General features: G+C 45.3%; 1 protein-coding gene across 1 annotated transcript in view; it reads left to right on the forward strand.

Moving 5' to 3' along the window:
* Positions 1-1,164: 1,164 nt before the first annotated feature.
* Mei1 (meiotic double-stranded break formation protein 1) overlaps positions 1,165-19,442 on the forward strand; it is a 61,420-nt gene continuing 43,142 nt past the window's right edge. Inside the window, exons 1-7 of the mRNA XM_052748438.1 lie at positions 1,165-1,368; positions 2,151-2,274; positions 3,032-3,082; positions 13,986-14,059; positions 17,159-17,264; positions 18,535-18,738; positions 19,253-19,383. Of these exons, the coding sequence (XP_052604398.1) occupies positions 1,192-1,368; positions 2,151-2,274; positions 3,032-3,082; positions 13,986-14,059; positions 17,159-17,264; positions 18,535-18,738; positions 19,253-19,383 (867 nt within the window). The 5' untranslated portion in view covers positions 1,165-1,191. The remainder of the gene's footprint in view (positions 1,369-2,150; positions 2,275-3,031; positions 3,083-13,985; positions 14,060-17,158; positions 17,265-18,534; positions 18,739-19,252; positions 19,384-19,442) is intronic.

The following is a 19,442-nucleotide window of genomic DNA, read 5'->3' on the forward strand; positions in this document are numbered from 1 at the left end:
CTTCAGAGCCAATCTTACGATGCTTCTTGCCTTGTGTATGCTGAGCAAGTGCTGTACCACTGAGCTGCCTTTAGCCTCTACATACTTTTTTTTTTGGTATAAACAAACTATTTTTCTTCTACCTATGTCTTAATTCATCATAAAAGCCATACGTGCTCATTGAACACTTAGAAAAATGTAATTTCAGCATTTGGGAGGTGAAGGCACAGGATTAGGAATTCAAGATCATTCTCAAGTACATAGAGTCCTCTACCTGCTTATTTCCTAAAAACAACAAAAAGCTCCCATAATTCTGCCACCCAGTTAAATTTTAATGTGTTCTTTCTGTTTTGTCCACCAGTGCCCGCAGGATGTTCCTGTAGCAATCTCTCTACCTCTACCATAACATGCACACTGTGGTAAGCCTGTAAAACAGCTTCCAGTGATCTCTCCCTTCGAGTGTTCACGCCTTGTGAAATCCCCTCTCCTTGAGTGTGTTTTGGCACTACTGACTTCTAAAAATTTAGGTACAGCAGAAATTACGGAGCAATCCTCCAGTGTCAGTCTCAGGAGAATCAGGAATTTAAAGTCATCCTCAGCTGCATTTCATGTTTGAAACCAGTATGAACTGCATGAGAACCTAACTAAAACCAACCAACCAACCAACCAAAAACAGGCTGGAGAGATGGCTCAAGGGTTAAGAGCACTTGCTCGTGGAGAAGACCTGGTTTTGGTTCCCGACACCAAATGGTGGCTCCCAAGCCTCCCTTACTCCAGCTCCAGCGGATCCCTCTTCTGACCTCTGCAGGCTCCGGGCACTCACATAGTGCACATACAGTCACGCAGACAAACACTCCTACATAACATTGACTCTAAAAACATACAAACCCAAGCAAATAATAGCAGCAATTGATTTTCTTTCCTTCCTTTAAAGTAGGACAGCTACTTTATAAATACTTCTCAACTTTCGATGTACTGAGCACCAATTCCTGCCCGGGCCCATGCACAGTCCTTTCGGGTTTAGTTGCACAAACCCACAGTCCTTGCTGACACAAACCACCCTGGCAGCCGCTGCTCGCCTTGCCCTGGCGACCGGCCGCGTCGGGGCCCAGGAGACACGCGCACGCTCGTACAGTGTGCGGCGCGCTCTTCCGAGTGCGCTTGCGCAAAGGCTGGGCGGGAAAACTTGCGCTGCAGAGCCCGAGCCTGGAGATGGCGGTGGGGCAGATGACGGCTGCTGACTATCCCGCAGCGTTTGGGAGGGATGAAGAAGCGGTGCTGCTCCTCGAGAGGACCCATCGCCGGCATGATCCGCGCTGGCTGCTGCCCGTGTCCCCTCACGTCTGCCTGGCCTGCGCCCTGGAGCTGCTGCCGGAGCCCGGCGTGTCGGTGCGACCTAAACCCTCCCCACCCCCGAGGACCTGGCGCGGCCATTTCCCTCTCCTCCCTCGCCTGGCTTCTCTGAACCAGGCTCACCTTTCCTGAAACAAAACCCCAAGCCGACACCCTTCCCCAAGGCTTGCCCCTCTCATGGCTGCAGCGGCCATTGCTGCCCCGACCCTTAGTCTCTCCCCTGCAGCCCGCCTCCCCACCCCCTCAGCCCAGGCCGACCTTTCTCCAACCTGTCCTTGGGTGCACTTAGGAAGTTAGTCAATGCCTGCTTAAAGGCTTGGATGTGAGTCCTTGGGCAAGTCTCTCGGAGCCTGTTTTTCTCATCTACAAAATCGGGATAGCTTTTTTGCTTGCTTTACTAACTTGTTAGGCTGAAACGTGTTATTAGTGGCACACACTTGTAATTACAACGCTTGGGAGATGATAGAGGATCAGTTCAAAGCCAACCCCAGCTGCATAGTGAGTTTGAGGCCAGCCTGGGCTACGTGAGACAAAAAAGAATCTCTGTCCTCCAAGTGTATTGGTGAAGAGTGATTGTAAACAAAGTGTTATGTAAACATAAGGTAGAAACATCAGTTTCTATATACTTCTTCTATGTAAATATATGAATTTCCTAGTGTAAATGTACTTGTCCATGCTCCCTCCAGGGAGTATGGCTCTCCCCATAGTTTAAATGGCTGCGGTAGTACCATCCTGTGGTTATATTCGGAAATTATTGTTTGAATTCAGAATGACCCTGCCTTGGTCACTATTGAATATTTCTCTTCATTCACTCAAAGTTGGTGCGCAAGAAACATGTGGTGTTCTGCTTCCAAGATGCTCTCGTGAGACACACCTCCTTGGTCACACAGCTGGTAGCTCAGGACCAGAGAGTCTGCATCCATTTCGTACGCGTGCTTTTTGGTGAGCTTCAAAGGGAAAGCTGGCGTGAACTTTGCATGTGTAGCGTATGGTTTTCCCTTGGAGGACTCGGAAAGATGACTTAGATGTTTCGTGTTATTGTGACCCGTTTCCTAGCAAGTTGTTTGGTTGTAGTCTTAGCAATGTGGTCCCCTTTCTAAGCTACGTGAATCAGTTCATGGTAACTGTCCTTATTAGATCTAAGAGGCTAGTGAAAGTGCAGAGATACACATGGGAAGTGGGTGATTCCTCTTGTACAGTTGAGGTTCCGCTCAGGATCAGAGGCCTGGAATGGAGTCGGCTGACCTTGGATGTGATCCTGATCAGGTTGTTTTCCTTTTCATATGCCTTGGTTTCTTTACATGGAAAGTGAGGTGGTTCCTTCTTTGATATGATTACGGTGTCCAGGGGAATGAGTCCTTGTAGGGAGGATGGTTAACATGCACTGAGTGCTTCCCTGTGTTGAGGCTTTTCCCGGCTGACATAGGATGATCTTTGAAGAAAATAACAGGCAACATTTATTTTTTTTGCCCTTAGATGTGTCAGACTGCAGAGCATAGAGTCTATTTGCTGTGCACATGGACTGTCATCTTTTAAAAGTTAGACTGGACATTGAGAAGTCTAGGTGTCGCTGAGGGTAGGACTTAGCAAGGGCATTACTTAAAACTGCTGGCTTTAGAATGATGCTTTCTTTTGTAGAACTGTTTATTTTGAAACAGCACTGTTAATCAATCTTTTTCTTGCTTTGCTCTGCTCCAAGGACTGTTAAGCAGTGTGGAAGACGGGAGTGTAGCAAACCTCTGTATTGAAGGTAAGGTGTACCTACTGAAACTATGCATACCTACCATTCAGACTGGGGAGTATTAGCCCGAATTGCAGCCCTGGTTGTTGAGGTTTAGTGAAATTGCCCACTTTCAAACATAGGAGGGAACTCAATCAGTTTTAAAGTAGTTCTACATTTTCTTCTTGAGCATCAACTTTTTGCTAAATCCTGCATTTGGTATTAGGGATATGTAGATGGCTAAGATGTGGCACCTGCCTTCTAAGAGTTTACAATAGGGAGAGGAGATTGACTGCTAAGTAAGTAGGGTTGGTGAGTGCTGTTACAAAGGCATGGATGCTGTGCCGGGCATAGTGGTGGATGCCTTTAATACCGGCATTCTGGTGGCAGAGGCAGGAGGATTTCTGTGGGCTTGAGGCCAGCCTGGTCTGCATATTGAGTTGTAGGACATCCAGAAGTACATAGAGAGAGACCCTCTCTCCCCCCCAATCCCCGCCAAAAAAAAAAAAAAAAGGAAGGAAGGCATGGCCAGCACTTTTTTTTCAAGACAGGGTTTATCTGTATAGCAGTCCTGGCTGTCTGGAACTTGCTTTGTAGCCCAGGCTGGCCTCGAACTCACTGAGATCCACCTGCCTCTGTCTCCCAAGTGCTGGGATTAAAGGCATGTGCCACCACTGCCCTGCTCAACACTTTTTTTTAAGCCATGTGTTCATGCCTGTAATCCCAGCACTTGGTAGGTAGAGGCAGAAGTATCAGTAATTCATGGTCATCTTTGGCTACCTACCGAGTTTGAAGCCATCCTGGGCTACATAAGGACCTGTTTCAAACAAACAATAGGGGTGGAGAGATTCTTCAGTAGTTTAGAGCACATGTTGCTCTTGCAGAGAGCCTGGGTTCAATTCTCAGTACCTACGTGATAGCTCACAACCATCTGTAATTCCATTTCCAGGGAATCCAGTGCCCTCTGCTAACCTCTGAAGGCACTAGGCATGTGTCTTAGTTAGGGTTTCCATTGCTGTGAAGAGGCACCATGACCACAGAAACTCTTATAAAGGAGAACATTTAATTGGGGCTGGCTTACAGTTTCAGAGGTTTGGTCCATTATCATGATGGCAGAGAGCATGGCAGCGTGTAGGCAGACATGGTGCTGGCAAATTAACTGAGAGTCTTGCATCTTGCAGGCAACAGGAAGTATTCTGAGACACTCCGTGGTATCCTGAGCATAGGAAACCTCAAAGCCCGCCCCCACAGTGACACACTTCCTCTAACAAAGCTATACTCACTCCAACAAAGCCACACCTCCTAGTAATGCCATTCCCTATGAGCACATGGGGACCAATTACATTCAAACTACCACAGCATGCATGTGGTACACATTATATACATGCAGTCACTCATAAGCATTGAAAGAAAAACAAAAACCCTAAAAACTTCAAACATTAAAACAATTCAAGCACAAAACTTTTTTTAAAAAATTACATCTCATATAAATTTCTTTAAAATTGTTTAAATTTGATTTTTAGTTTTAAAACTGTATTTATTTGTATGATGTGTGTGAGTCATGTGCTTCCAGGAGCTGGAGTTATAGTGAGTTCCCTAGTATTGGTGGAACTAACCAAACTCTGGTCCTCTGGAAGTGCAGTAAGAGCTCTTAATGGCTGAGCCATCTCTTCAATCCTTTATTTATTTGTTTGTTTGTTTGTTTATTGAGACAGTCTCTCTACATAGCCCAGGCTGTCCTGGAACTCTGTATGTAGACCAGGCTGGCCTCAAGTCATAGAGATCCTCCTGACTCTGCCTCCTGAGTGTTGGAATTAAAGACATGTGCCACTTGAGGCTGGAGAGATGGTCAGAGGTTAAGAGCACTGACTGCTCTTCCAGAGGTCCTGAGTTCAATTTCCAGCAACCACATGGTGGCTCACAGCCATCTCCAGTGGAATCTGATGCCCTCTAGATAGAGCACTCATACATAAAATAAATAAATCTTTAAAAAATGTAGAAAAGATACGTGCCACCATACATGGCCGATCCCTTATTTTTAGTTTTTAGTGTATTTATTTAGTATGTGCATGCACGTGTGCCATGTAGGCTTATGGAAGTCACAGGACAACTTGTAGGAGTCATTCTCTCTCTTTACCACGTGAGACCAGTGGCTTTACTCAGATGGTCGGGTTGGGGGCAGGTGCCTCGCCTGCTGAGCCATCTCGTCAGGCCTCCTATAGATTTCTTGAAGGCTGTCTGCAGACAGGCGGGGGTTAAAGTGGAAGTGCATGTGTTTACCTCTAACAGTAGAGAGAGACAGTGTATCTATTAGTCAGGGTTCTCTAAAGGAACAAAACATATAGACAAATATAGGATGTATTAGAACGGCTTACAGGCTGTGGTCCAGCTAGTTCAACAATGGCTGTCTACTAATAGAAGGTCCAAGAATCCAATAGCTGTTTGGTTCACGAGGCTGGATGTCTCAGCTGGTCTTCGGTATATGCTGGAATCCTGAAGAAGTAGGCTTCAGTGCCAGTGAAGGAATGAATGCACTTGCCAGCAAGAGTCAGAGTAAGCAGGCAAAGGGAACAAGCCTCCTTTTCTTATGCCCTCTGTATAGGCTATTAGCAGGAAGTGTGACCCAGATTAAAGGTGGGTCTTCCCACCTCAAAAAAAATCTGGATTAAAGGTGTATCTTCCCACCTCAAAGATCCAGATTTAAAAGTAGATCTTCTCACTTCAAATGATTTAGCTAAGAAAAGAATCCCTTGTTGGTGTGCCCAGCCATCTGGGTTTTAGTTCAGTTGTAGTCAAATTGACAACCAAGAATAGTCATCACAAGTCCACTCCTTGTCAACTTGACACACAGTCATGTCTCCTTATGTCATGCTTAATTTCCAAATGAAAACAATCATCAGATCATAATTATGCCTATTAATTATATATGATATAACTATCCAATGTAAAATTGCAAATGTGTTATATATTTAATCAGATCATAGTTAAACCTAAAACGATATAACTGTATAAACTGACCACATGACAGATCCACCTTATTGTCAAGGCGAAGGTTTTTTTTTTTTTTTTTTTTTTTTTGGTTTTTCGAGACAGGGTTTCTCTGTGTAGCTTTGTGCCTTTTCCTGGAACTCACTTTGGAGACCAGGCTGGCCTCGAACTCACAGAGATCCGCCTGCCTCTGCCTCCCGAGTGCTGGGATTAAAGGCATTCACCACCACCGCCCGGCCAAGGGGAAGAGAGAGAATAGCTAGAGGCATGTGGAACAGTGTGGAACAGAGGAGAGGGGGAGAGAGAGAGAGAGAGAGAGAGAGAGAGAGAGAGAGAGAGAGAGAGAGAGAGAGAGAGAGAGAAGAGGGAGAGAGAAGAGGGAGAATGGCAGGGTTCTAAGGAGAATGAGCAGCTGGGTTGGGAAAGTCATGAGCTGGAGGGAGTTTAGGGTAGGGAGGAGGTGAGAAGGGTTAGTATACTAGCATGGACTTTGAAATGTGTAGCAGGTACTTGTGATACTGAAGGAGCCTGGAGCCCAGCATGCACTTTGATATGCTGATAGGTGCCACAGGTAGCCATATGTCCCTTGTGCCAGAGGTAAGGAAATGACTCCTTTTGGTGGAGGGGAACCAGTTTCATAAGTTCCTGAGGAATGCTGACTTTTTAATCTAACCACCAGAAATCCTATAGTCCAGGTTGAGTGCATTTCTAGATAGGTGGACTGCCTTTGGAGTTTGGGGAATTGGAGTTTCCTTTGGACCTAATAACTATTCCTTGTACAACCTCAAGCACATTATAAATTTAGAATAGGTGGCAATGTCCCTCGAGGGTCATTTTTTTAATATCTCAACTTAAATAGGAAAACCACTGATATGCTCTTAATTTATGTTACATTATATGATAAAGAAATTGAGGAAAGAAAACACAAAATGTGCACAAGCATATTCTTTACAAAATATGATAGAAACACTCATGTCAATTATAATCCTCATTTCTGCAGCTGGTCACATGGCCTTAGCTGGTGTAACTACCTTCCTCTACTACCCATTCAGTACTTCCTCCACCTTCAGCAGGTCTTGGCTCTTTTCCTGGAGGAGTGAGTGACCCACACCTTCGTTCCTTCAGGGTCTGTGTCCTTTGTCATCCTGCCTGGATTAGATTGTTGCACTTTCCCATTGACTTTAATCACAGGACGTGGTAGCACCAAGAGATGCACTAAAGCTGTGGTTGTCAACTCATGGGTTGCGACCCCTTTGGGGGTTGAAATGACCCTTTCACAGTGGTCACCTAAGACCATCGGACAACACAGATATTTACATTATGATTCACAGCAGTAGCAAAATTACAGTTAGGAAGTAGCTATGAAAATAATTTTATGGTTGGGATTCGCCACAACATGAGAACTGTAATAAAGGGTTGTGACATTAGGAAGGTTGAGAATCATTGCCCTAAAGGATCTCCTGCACACCAGATATAATCTCTCTTACCTCTCTGGTGAAGAAACAACCTAATCTCCCCATGGTAATCTGGATCAGTCACCCCTCCTAACACTGTTTTTCCTTTCCCTCCCTCCCTCCCTCCCTCCCTCCCTCCCTCTCTCTCTCTCTCTCTTTTCCGAGACAGGGTCTCTCTGTGAAACAGTCCTGGCTGTCCTGGAACTCACTCTGTAGACCAGGCTGGCTTTGAACCACAGAGATCCGCCTGCCTCTGCCTCCAAGAGATCAAAGGCGTGCACCACCACCTCCCGGCTGTTATTCCTTTCTTATGCTGTTGGTTTAAGGGCATCAGAAGCCCAAAGTGCCCAAGGGATAGTCTGAGCTTCCGGTTCAATGGAATGTTTGTTGTGGCTCCTGACAGGAGCACTACCAGCTATGGAACCAAAACTTCTTGGCCAGCAGAACTTACGGTCCCTGTAACAGGAAACAGAAATTTTCCTAGTGGGTCACTCGGAGTACTAGTGAGTGGAAATACTCCTTTTTCCACCCCTTGATTGCCAGACCCGTGGATCCTGGCTATGGGAGAAACAGTACCATATAGTGGACACTGATTCAAAGCATATGCTGCCTTCTGGAGACCCCTGCTCCAGCCCTCCATGCTGCTGCCTCCTAATTGGTGCAGTAACTGTGTCTTCAAAAGGCCATCCATCTTTCTGTCAGGCCAGCTGTTTCAGGTTGGTGGGGGACATGGTATTCCATGATTGTGGGCCCATTATCACACTTCTCTGACTATGGAGTGAGTTCCCTGGTCAGAAGCAGTACTGTGTGGAATACCATGTCAGTGGATAAGGCATTCTGTAAGTCCATGGGTGGTGGTTTTGGTGGAAGCATTATGTGCAGGAAAGGCAAATCCGTAACCAGAATAAATATCTGTTCCAGAAAGGACAAAGTGTTTATCCTTCCCATGGAGGAAGTATTCCAGTGTGTAAGTCTGCCAGCAGGTCACTGGGTGGTCACCCCAAGGAATGGTGCCATACCTGGGGTTCAGTGTTTGTCTCTGCTGTTGAGAGATCTGGCACTCAGCAGCAGCTGTAGCCAGGTCAGTCTTGGTGAGTGGAAGTCCATGTTGTTGAGCTCAGGCAAGACCCCCATCTCTGCCACCATGGCCACTTTTTTCATGGGCCCATTGGACAGTGACGGGGATGGCTGGAAAAAAGGCTAACTGTCCACAGAACATGTCATCTTAGCTACTTAATTATTGAACTCCTCCTTAGCTGAAGTCACCTTTTGATGAGCATTTACATGAGACACAAATATCTTCACATTTTTTTTTGTTTGTTTTGCTCGTTTGGAGAGATCTGGCCACATAATTCTTCCTCAAATATCTTTCTCATCAGTTTTCCAATCATGATCTTTCCAAGTCCCTGACCATCCAGACAATCCATTAGCTATAGCCCATGAATCAGTGAACAATCACTCATCTGGTTATTTCTCCTTCCAAACAAAATATATGATCATGTGTGCTGCCAAAAGTTCTGCCCACTATGGAGACTTCCCTTCACCGGTATCTTTCAGGGTTGTCCCAGAAAGCGGTTATAATGCTGTGGCTGTCCACTTCTGTCTGGGGTAGTGCCTGCCTAACATGCAGAACCATCCGCAAACCAGGTCCTGGTCTTCTCTTCCTTAGTCAACCAATCAAAGGCCCACTCCATGAGTCTGGAACTTAAATTTCCACTGTAATTCAGCCAACCTTATAATGAGGGGACCAGTTTTTCATAGCAAGCTCTGTGGCTTCTGGAGAGAAGATTCTCTTCCAGGACACACTGAGAAATCTTTAGACTGTTGTGTGCATCTGGAGCTGGTCAGTTATATTACTGAGTTCATGTTGTCTGTCACTGTATTCTGAGGTGGTTAATTTTATCACAGAGCTCATTGTTTTCCTCTGTCAATTTACCCAGAGATATAGGAGCAACTGACAAACATCATCATATTCCTTATTTTCCCACAAGTTGGTTGGGCATGGTGGCACACGCCTTTAATCCCAGTAGTGGGTAGGCAGAGGCAGGTGGATCTCTGAGTTCCAGACCAGCCTGGTCTACAGAGTGAGTTTCAGAACAGCCAGGACTACACAGAGAAGGTTCATCTCGAAAAACCAAAAGCCAACCAACCAAAGAATTTTTCAGTAGCTGGAGAGGTTTCAGTAACTGTAGGTGTTGGCAAATTGGAAAGCCTATTCCAGATGCTTAAAAAATTCATCCTTACTGGGTGGTGGTGGTGTGTACCTTTAATCCCAGCACTCAAGAGGCAGAGGCAGATGGATCTCTGAGCTTGAGGCCAGCGTGGTCTACCTAGTGAGTTTCAGGACAGCCAGAGATACACAGAGAAACTGTTCCAAAAAAAAAAAATCAATCCTTATACTTCTCTAGAACTACTTCTGGTACCAAAATCTATTAGGGTTCTCTAAAGGAATAGAATTTACTGAATCAATCTATCTGTCTGTCTATATCTATCTCTATTCATATTTATCATCTATCTTCTATCTCTCTCTCCCTATCTATCATCTATCTATCTGTCTGTCTGCCTGCCTACTTACCTACCTACCTCTATCTATCTATCTATCTATCTATCTATCTATCTATCTATCTATCTATCTATCTATCTATCTATCTGAAAGAGGATTTATTAAAGTGGCTTAAAGGCTGTGGTCCAGCCAGTCCAACAATGGCTGTCTACCAACAGACAGTCCAAGCATCTAATAGTTGTTCAGTCCATGAGGCTGGATGTCTCATGGGGCTCCAGAGTCCTAAAGAAGTGGGCTTCTAATGGCAGTGAAGGAATGGGCTTAAGCGTCAGTGGGAGCAAGCAAGCAAAGAGAGAGCGTCTTCCTTCCATGTCCTTTATATAGGCTGACAGAATAAGATGTGGCCCAGATGAAAGGTTCATCTCCCACCTCAAAAGATCTGAATTCCATATCACAGGTGGGTCTTCCCTCTTGAAATGATTTAATTAAGAAAAAAATCCATCAGAGGTGTACTCAGCCTCTTGGATTTTTGTTAATTCCAGATGTAGTCAGGATGGCAACCAAGAATAGCCGTCACAAATGGCAAGGGTACCGGGGTGTAAAAAGTCTCACAGAGAGTGAGAATTGTACCAGTCAGGGCGGAAACCATTCCAGTTGTTTTCACAGAGAAACAAAACCAACACAAAAACTTTAAAGAATTTTTAAGTTGGTAACTGAAGACACAAAAGGTTTTCTTAGAGGTAGTTACTGCAGAAAGTAGCTTCCATTCCTGAGGTTACATCTATGAAGGGAAGAGGTTAGAGTTGTTAAAACTTAGAAGGGTGCAAAGAATCTGGTTCTGGAAAAACTGCAAGCCGAATTCAGCTCCTGTACTGGAAAGGTGTTGTTCCAGTTAAGATAAGAAGTCTTCGGGAAATACTCCTCAGTACAGGAAGCAGACGGTGAACTAAAAAGAAAAACTGATTAGAGGAAGCAAAGGGAAATGCCAACTCTTTCCACTGCCCATTATTGGCAGATATTAATTCAGCCTCAGTGTCCCCAAATAATATCCAAAAGGATTCATTTGGAGCTAAAAGACCATATATTGTGGGCTGGATTATATCACTCCTCCAACCCCAAAATTCATATGTTGAGGCTCTAATTTCTAGGACTTCATGTTTATTTGGAGATTGGGCCTTCAAAGAGACAAGTTAACATGAGACCAGTGGGTGGGGTCGTAATCCAGTTTGATGGACGTCTTTATAAGGAGAACGTTGAACACAGAGAGACACTTAGTATGCACTTGTACAAAGAAGAGGCTTTGAGCCGGGCGGTGGAGGCTCATGCCTTTAATCCCAGCACTCCAGAGGCAGAACCAGGTGGATCTCTGTGAGTTCGAGGCCAGCCTGGTCTACGGAGCGAGAGCCAGGACAGGCACCAAAACTACACAGAGAAACCCTGTCTCAAAAACAAACAAACAAACAAACAAACAAACAACAAAATGAAGAGGCCTTGAGAGGACATAGAAGGCAAGCAGGCATCTGCAAGCCGAGGAAAAGGCCAAATAGTGGGTTTTCAGCCTCCAAAAAACCCTAAGAAAATAAATTTTGTTTGTTTGATGGACCTCATCTGTAGTATTTTTATTGTGGAATTCCCAAATAGCTAATACAGGACATAGACGTTCCACAAGTGTGCTATGAGGTGCAACTGTAAGAGGAGTGAGTCCTGCTTCACTCTGATTCCTGACCAATGTATTCTGTGGTGAAGAGGGGGCTTTATGTCCCAGGTAAGAAAGGAGCCCACCCCTTTAGAGTGGTGACTTCTAAATGGTGCCATAGCTGAGTCTGGATAGGCTGGTCCGCATTGTTAGTTGGTCCCAGGTGGTGGACTGTAGGACATGATCAGTGAATTTCCTGAGATTGAGCCCCTTTCTGTACTGCTGTGAAATGAGTTCCTTGATCAAAGTGATGTTGTGTGGACTGCTACAGCAGTGAACGAGGGCTCTGTGTGTTTATAGATGGGTTACTGGCAGAAGGTGCGTGGATTAGGAAGTAGACCCATATTCAGAATATGTGTGTATTCCAGTGGGGACACAGTATACAATCCACTCAATACCATGTCACTGGTCCCCTCAGGGAATAGTGCCACACTGTGAACTTAGTGTTGGTCTCCACTATTGGTGGATTAGGTGTTCAGCTGTAACAGTAAATAGTCCAGCCTTCAGGAGAAGTCCAAGTTGAGCCCATCCGTACACAGCCTCCAAGTCTGCCGCCACAGCCACGTTATAACTGTGTCTATCAGTCGATCCCTGCGTGGCTCAGGAAGGAGGGGGATGGACACCCACATGTACCATTCTGTCACCTTGAGTGTTCAGAACCTCCTTTGGAACAGATGCTCCTTAGGAAGCGCTCACATGGGATACGAATCTTGTCAGCTCATCTCCTTATTTTGTCTTTCCCAAGTTTGTGAACATCCCATAAAGCAATGTGTTCTGTTTCTGACCACATCTGCCCAGACAAGAATGTGGACAAACATGTATTACGTGAAGTTCTGGCTACCAGGAGGAGCTTCTTCCTTCTCTCTCTCCTGCTTATTTTCTCCCCTCCCTCCCTTTCTTCCCATTTCCTCTCTTTCTTTTTTTTCTTTTTTTTTTTGAAGCAGGGTCTTGTGTAGCCCACGCTGGCCTTAAACTCTAGTAGCTGAGGATAATTTGAACTTGGGATCCCACCTAGTGCTGGGATTACAGGGTGTGTCACCACACCCGGTTTTATGTGATCCTGAAAACTGAACCTAGGGTTTCAAGCATGCTGGGCAAGTATTTTACCAACTGAGCCTTACGGGGGGCGGGGGGGGGGGGGGGGGGGGGGGGGGGGGGGGCAAGGAATTTTCATTCATGACCATGACAGTGATTCACTTTTAGCTGGTGCCACTGTATCTTACAGAACCATTATCTATCTATTTATTTATTTTTGAGACAGGATTTCTCCGTGTAACCTTGGCTGACCTGGAACTTACTCTGTAGACCAGGCTGGTCTTGAACTCAGAAATCTGCCTGCCCCTGCCTCCCGAGTGCTGGGATTAAAGGTGTGCGCCACCCCAGCCCTGGCTTCACAATAGATTTACTAAGAGACTCCAGCAATGGACTCACATTTTATATTAAGAAAAATGATTTTCAGGGGCCAGTGAGATGACCCAGAGAGTAAGGACGGGTGATAACAAAGCCTGATGCCCTGAGTTCAATTCCTAGGACTCACATAATGGAGGAAGAGAACTGACTCCCAAAGGTTAACCTCCACACCACACACACACACACACACACACACACACACACACACTAAAATGTTTTAAAAGGCAAAATATATAAATAGGAAAGTATATATAAATACATAAGGAAATTCAACTAAAATATATTTTGAGATACATATATATGCTTACATTTGTGCACATTTAAGAGTTGTTCACATGGAGTACTTGGGGCCAGGTGTGGCGGTACATACCCGTAACCCCAGAATTTGGGAAAGATAGAGGTAGGAGGACCAAAGGTTCAAGATCAAACTTGGTTACATTGTGAGTTCACGGCCAAACTGGACTACATCAGAACTTGTCTCAAAGCGAACAATAAATAAATGAAAAATAAAGGTATCTGGCTTCTTTGTAGAGACTCTTATTTAATGGTCTGGAATGGGACTTGGATACTGGCTTTTCTTCTTTTTGTTTTGGTGGTGTTGGGGGTTGTGATAAGCAGGCACTTCACCTTAGGCATGGCCTCAGTTTCATATTAGAATGTTTTAAGAGCCTAGGTGATTCTGGTGCGCAGCCTGAGTCAGGAACTGCTAATACAAAACAATAAATGTTGTCGAGTGTAGTTTAATGATGGAGACAGAGAAACTGATATCAACTGCAACAGGCAAATTACCGTCATGCCCTTAGCTTGAGTAGATGGGCTGTGACAGCTGGACTATGGGTGTGTGGTTGTCTTCCGGTTTGTAATGCTGTTGTGTCTCCTCAGTCCTTATCCAGCTCACCACCCAGCTGAAGCTGGAGCAGATCATCCATTGCCTAGTGAACGAGTGCCACAGAGAAGTGAGTATGTAGCGGTGGGTCCTTGAGACCCCTCAGAATCCTCAGATTCTGTCAGAGCTAAGTCAGTCCTCCTTTGAGTAGGTGGGGAAATTGAACTCTAGAGATTTGCCGAAGGCCCCACAGCTGGTGCCAGAGCCAGAGTATGGCCCTGAGGCTTCCGATCCTGCTCTAGCGCATTCAACAGCTTCCTTCTACTTTCAGTATTCCAGATTCTACTGCTGTACAGAAGAGCCTCATAGTGCCTGTGCAGTCATCCCATAGTCCATTCTCGGTGTCTTCCTAAACACAGCACACAGTGGGGTCATCCCACAGCCCATTCTCAGTGTTTTCCTAAACATAGCACACAATGGGGTCATTCCACAGCCCATTCTCAGTGTTTTCCTAAACACAGCACACAGTGGGGTCATCCCACAGCCCATTCTCAGTGTTTTCCTAAACACAGCACACAGTGCAGTCATCCCACAGCCCATTCTCGGTGTCTTCCTAAACACAGCGCACAGTGCAGTCATCCCACAGCCCATTCTCGGTGTCTTCCTAAACACAGCACACAGTGGGGTCATCCCACAGCCCATTCTCGGTGTCTTCCTAAACACAGCACACAGTGGGGTCATCCCACAGCCCATTCTCGGTGTCTTCCTAAACACAGCACACAGTTCTTTGATAAATTTATCCAGGAGTAATTTCTGTGTCTGAATTCGGTATTTCCACTTGGTTTTGAGTTGTATGCATGACTTGGTATCAGTATCTGAAGCAAATCTGGTGCATGCTTGTATAACATGCTTTCTTTACCAGGCTAACAACCACTTAAACAGTATCTTTTATAATATGCCTAAGACTGAGGGGTAATATCAGAGCCACCTTTTTTTGAGATGAGATCTCACCATGTAGCCTTGGCTGGCCTGGACCTTGATGTGTAGATCGGACTGGCCTTGAATTTATGGAGCTCTTCCTACCTCTGCCTCTTGAATGAGGGATCAAAGGTGCATACCACCACACCCAGCTTAGAATCACTTTTTATTTATTTTTCAGAAGGAAGACAAATGTTTACCTTAAACATCAAGAGGAATGTTTAATTTTATATTGTATTTAAATTAGATAATTATTTTGTATGTGATTAATTAAACTTATAATTATATGTAAATACTCATGATGATGATGCCATTAACACTTACTGAACACTTGCTGTGTCTTAGGCACTGTGTGGTGATTTGTATGCAAGGTCTTTTTCTATCTTTTTCTCTTTTTGAGATAGTCTCCCTATCTGCAGTCCAAGCATTGAACATTCAATCCTCTTGCCTCAGCCTTTCAAGTGTTGGCATTTTATACCACAATACCCAGCTTATATGAAATATCTTTTTAAATTAAAATGAAGCTTTTATTTTAATGCTCATGGGTGTTTTGTCTGTCTGTATATCTGTGCCCCGCATGCATGCCCTTGGAGACCATTGGGAGTTGTAGATGGTTCTGAGCTGCCATGTAGGTGCTGAGACTCAAACATGAGTCCTTTGGAAAAGCAGCTAGTACTCTTAACCGCTGAGACATCTCTCTAGACCCCCACCCCCTTTTTGAGACAGGATTTATTAGTAGACCAGGATGGCCTTGAACTCAGAGATCCCACACCTCTGTCTCCTGAATGCTGGGATCAAAGGCATGAGTTGCCATGCCTGGCCTATGTGCAGTATCTCATCCAGTCTCATCAGCAAATGTAGGAGAACACTGCTGCTGTTGTTTTCCACCAGAAGAGCCTATGCCGTGGAAAAGGTTGCTCTCCCTGTAAAGCACAAAATACAGTGCTTGCCACACAGAGTGTTCAATAAGAACTGAGCATAGTGGTACAGCCTGTTATACCCAGTCTCAGCTGTATAGAGAGTTTAGGCTAGCATGGGCAACGTGAGATCTCAAAAAACAAAACAATTAAGGTTTGCATCTATCATAAGGTCAGTAAAATAAAAATGATTACTCTAGTCATGCAACACTCATTCATTATGCTGGGGATATCGTTCAGGGGCATAGTGAGGTTCTGTTTTCAATTCCCAGTACTACATCCACAAAAGAGTTCAATAATGGTAGCTAAAATATGTAGGTATGTACATTTAGAGTCAGTGTTTTATCTTTATGAGGTTTCCAACTCTTATCTTCCCATTTCTGGTTCTGAAGGAGGCCAAAAAAAATACTTACCTATTTATATATTTTGCATTTTAAAACATGTACGTGTGTGTGTGTGTGTGTGTGTGTGTGTGTGTGTGTGTGTGTGTGTGTGGTGTGTAGATTGAGCCTAGGACCCCAAGCATGCTAGGCAAGTGTTCAACCACCAAGCTACATCCCCAGACAAAGTATGTTAATATTAATACAGTTTAACAAGCGTGTACCGTAGTTGGTTTTTTTTGTTTTTTTTTTTTGTTTGTTTGTTTTTACTCTTTGATCTTTGGGGGCCCGCCACCCAGTTCCCAAATGAATACACAGAGACATATTTTTACTTTTGAATGTCCAGCCTTAGCTTGGCTTATTTCTTGCCAGCTTTTCTTAAATTATCCTGTCTATTCTTGGCCTCTGGGCTTTTATCTTTCTCTATTCTGTATACTACTCGTTTCTTCTTATTCCATGTCTGGCTGTGTGGCTGGGTGGCTGGCCACGATGTCCTCCTCCCCTCCTCCTTTTCTTGATCCTTGATCTTCTCCTCCCAGATTTCTATTTACTCTCTCTCCTGCCAGCCCCGCCCATCCTTTCTCCTGCCCAGCTATTGGCCGTTCAGCTCTTTATTAGACCAATCAGGTGTTTTAGACAGGCACAGTAACGCAGCTTCCCAGAGTTAAACCAATGCAGCATAAAAGAATGCAGCACATCTTTGCATCATTAAACAAACGTTCCACGGCATAAATGAATGTAGCACATCTTCAACTGCTATTCCACAACAATGTGCTAAGCTGGGCTCTGAGGCCTCAGAGAGGAATTTGACTTGGTCCTTTCCTCCAGGAGCTCCCAGTTGAATGGGGGAGACGGAGACTGAACTAAAGCCAGTTGTGAGAGAGGCATGCATGGCAGGCTCTACCCTGGGGAGGTCGGCCATGACTCTTGACGGCATGTGTTCGCTCTCTCTAGCTGTGTAGCATGCCCTCCATGGGAAGCAGCCTGGCCACCATGACTCTTCTTGGCAAGCTGGTGGATGCCATCCCTGGTTTGGCGGATGAGCTGGTAATGGAGCACGGTAAGTTTCCTGTGGAGAGGGTGGCTTCTTCCCTCTACCTCCTTTGTATTTACTGTGTATGCACACGTGGGAAGGCATTACTTTCCTTCCGTACGCTTCAGTTTTGTTTTTTTCATCTGCAGAATGTGCTCTATATATGTCAGTTTGAAAAAAGCCAGTTTCTTGACTCTGGTCTTGGGCTTTTTTTTTTTTTTCTTGAGACAGGGTCTTACTACATAGTGCAGCCTGGACTCAAACTCACAGTTTTTCCTTAGTCTACTGAGTACTGGAATTAGAGGTGTGCATTACACAAATGAATTAAGGGCTTATCATGACCTTCCTTTTGGGTAGAAAGATAACTTAATTCTGGGACATAGAAGCACTTTTGCATTTTTTTTTTTTTTTTTGGTTTTTCGAGACAGGGTTTCTCTGTGTAGCTTTGCGCCTTTCCTGGGACTCACATGGTAGCCCAGGCTGGCCTCGAACTCACAGAGATCCGCCTGGCTCTGCCTCCCGAGTGCTGGGATTAAAGGCGTGCGCCACCACCGCCCGGCGCATTTTATTTATTTAGAGTGTGAAGGTGCACACTTGTGTGCAGGTGTGTACATGTTTCAGAGAGTTTGTGGAGTTCAGAGAACAACTCTTGGGTGTCATTTTCTTCTGCTAGCTTGTGGGATCCAGAGGTCAAGCTCAGGTTTTTAGGTTTTCAGGCAAGCCCCTCTACCCACTACTCACAGACTCAGAAGCACTTAAAAAAAAAAAAATCAGTGACGTGCAAATCTATATCCCCCAGAGGGCTATCCTTTAAGATTTGACTTTCTCTTTTGGTTGTGCATTTAGGAAGCATTTATTGTAGGGAATTTGGGAAATCACTATTGCCTCACTGAAGACCCAAAGAGAGTATCACATCCCCTGGAGCAGGGGTTATTAAGGTGGTGCGAGCCCCTTGATATGGGTGCCGGGACCTGAACTCAGGTCCTCCTTATGAGCAGTAAGCGCTCTTGAACTCTGAGCCATTTCTCCAGCCTCTAGTTTGGAGTGTGTGGTACCTGATGTGAGATCCCTTGTTTGTGGCTGGAGAGATGGCTTAACAGTTAGGAAGACAAGTTCCGTTCCCAGCACCCACATCCCGCAGCACACAGCTGCCTGTAGCTCTGGATCTGACACCCTCTTCTGCCCTCCTTGGGCACCTGCCGCCACCTGCATTCCCATGCACAAACCCACCCGCAGGCACAACATTAAAATAAAACTTAGAAGATTTCTCCTTGCTTCTTGGTTGCTTTCTGGACAGGCAACTTGATGGAGCATCTGTTGAGAGGCTTGGTTTACCCCAACGAGGGAGTGCAGGCTTCCATCTGTTACCTCTATGGGAAGCTCTACTCCTCGCCCACAGCGGCTGAGATGCTTTCAGGCCATTTCCGAGAGAAGCTGTGTCCCCTCTTCCTCTCCACCCTGGACAATGCCCAGACCAAGGAGCTGCAGTTCAACTGCCTGGGTAAGACAGTGTGTCAGAGAGTAAAGGAAGAAGCTCTTGAATTGGAGGACTTAAGATGCTGGCTGGTGCAGGTGAAGCGGGGGGTTCGCTGCATTGGAGAGAGCAGAAGGCAAGTTTGGGAGAGAAGAGTCGTAGAGTGTATGCGGGGTGCCTAGATTTGGTGTGGAACCTTAAGAATGATGTCTTCGGCAGAAAAAGATGGAGGAAAATAGAAGTTTGGTTTTTTTTTTCATCTCCCATATAGTCACTTTCCTAGTCAGAAAATCCTCTATGCCTTCTTCTGGCCTCCAGGGTAAAGTTCAAGTTTCCCTGCTTGTTACATAGGCTGCTTCTTCCTTCTCTTCCTTCTCCTCCTCCTCCTGCATTTGAGACAATGTCTCAGTATATAGCTTAGGCTGGCCTAAGGATTCTAACCATACTTCATGTCTACAGAGACCCTGAGAAGTCTCTCAGGATATGTGAGGGGCCCTCTTGGGAGGACTCTGGTGCCTCACCCAACCCCTCTGCATCCTAGGTTTGCTAAGGCAGTTGCTGAAGTACGATCTCTTCGTGTCCGTGATCATGAACAAGTCTGTGCTGGCGGAGAATGCTGAGAGCGCAGAGCGGCCATCAAGAGAGACCTCTCTGCCTCTGGTGCTCAAAAAGGTAGTGGTGGGCCAGGGATCGCAGCTCAGTCCTCCAGCATGTGGCTTAGCATGTGAGGC

Source organism: Peromyscus californicus, unplaced genomic scaffold, assembly GCF_007827085.1.
Source record: "Peromyscus californicus insignis strain IS unplaced genomic scaffold, ASM782708v3 Scaffold_20__1_contigs__length_68692818, whole genome shotgun sequence".
Taxonomy (NCBI): domain Eukaryota; kingdom Metazoa; phylum Chordata; class Mammalia; order Rodentia; family Cricetidae; genus Peromyscus; species Peromyscus californicus.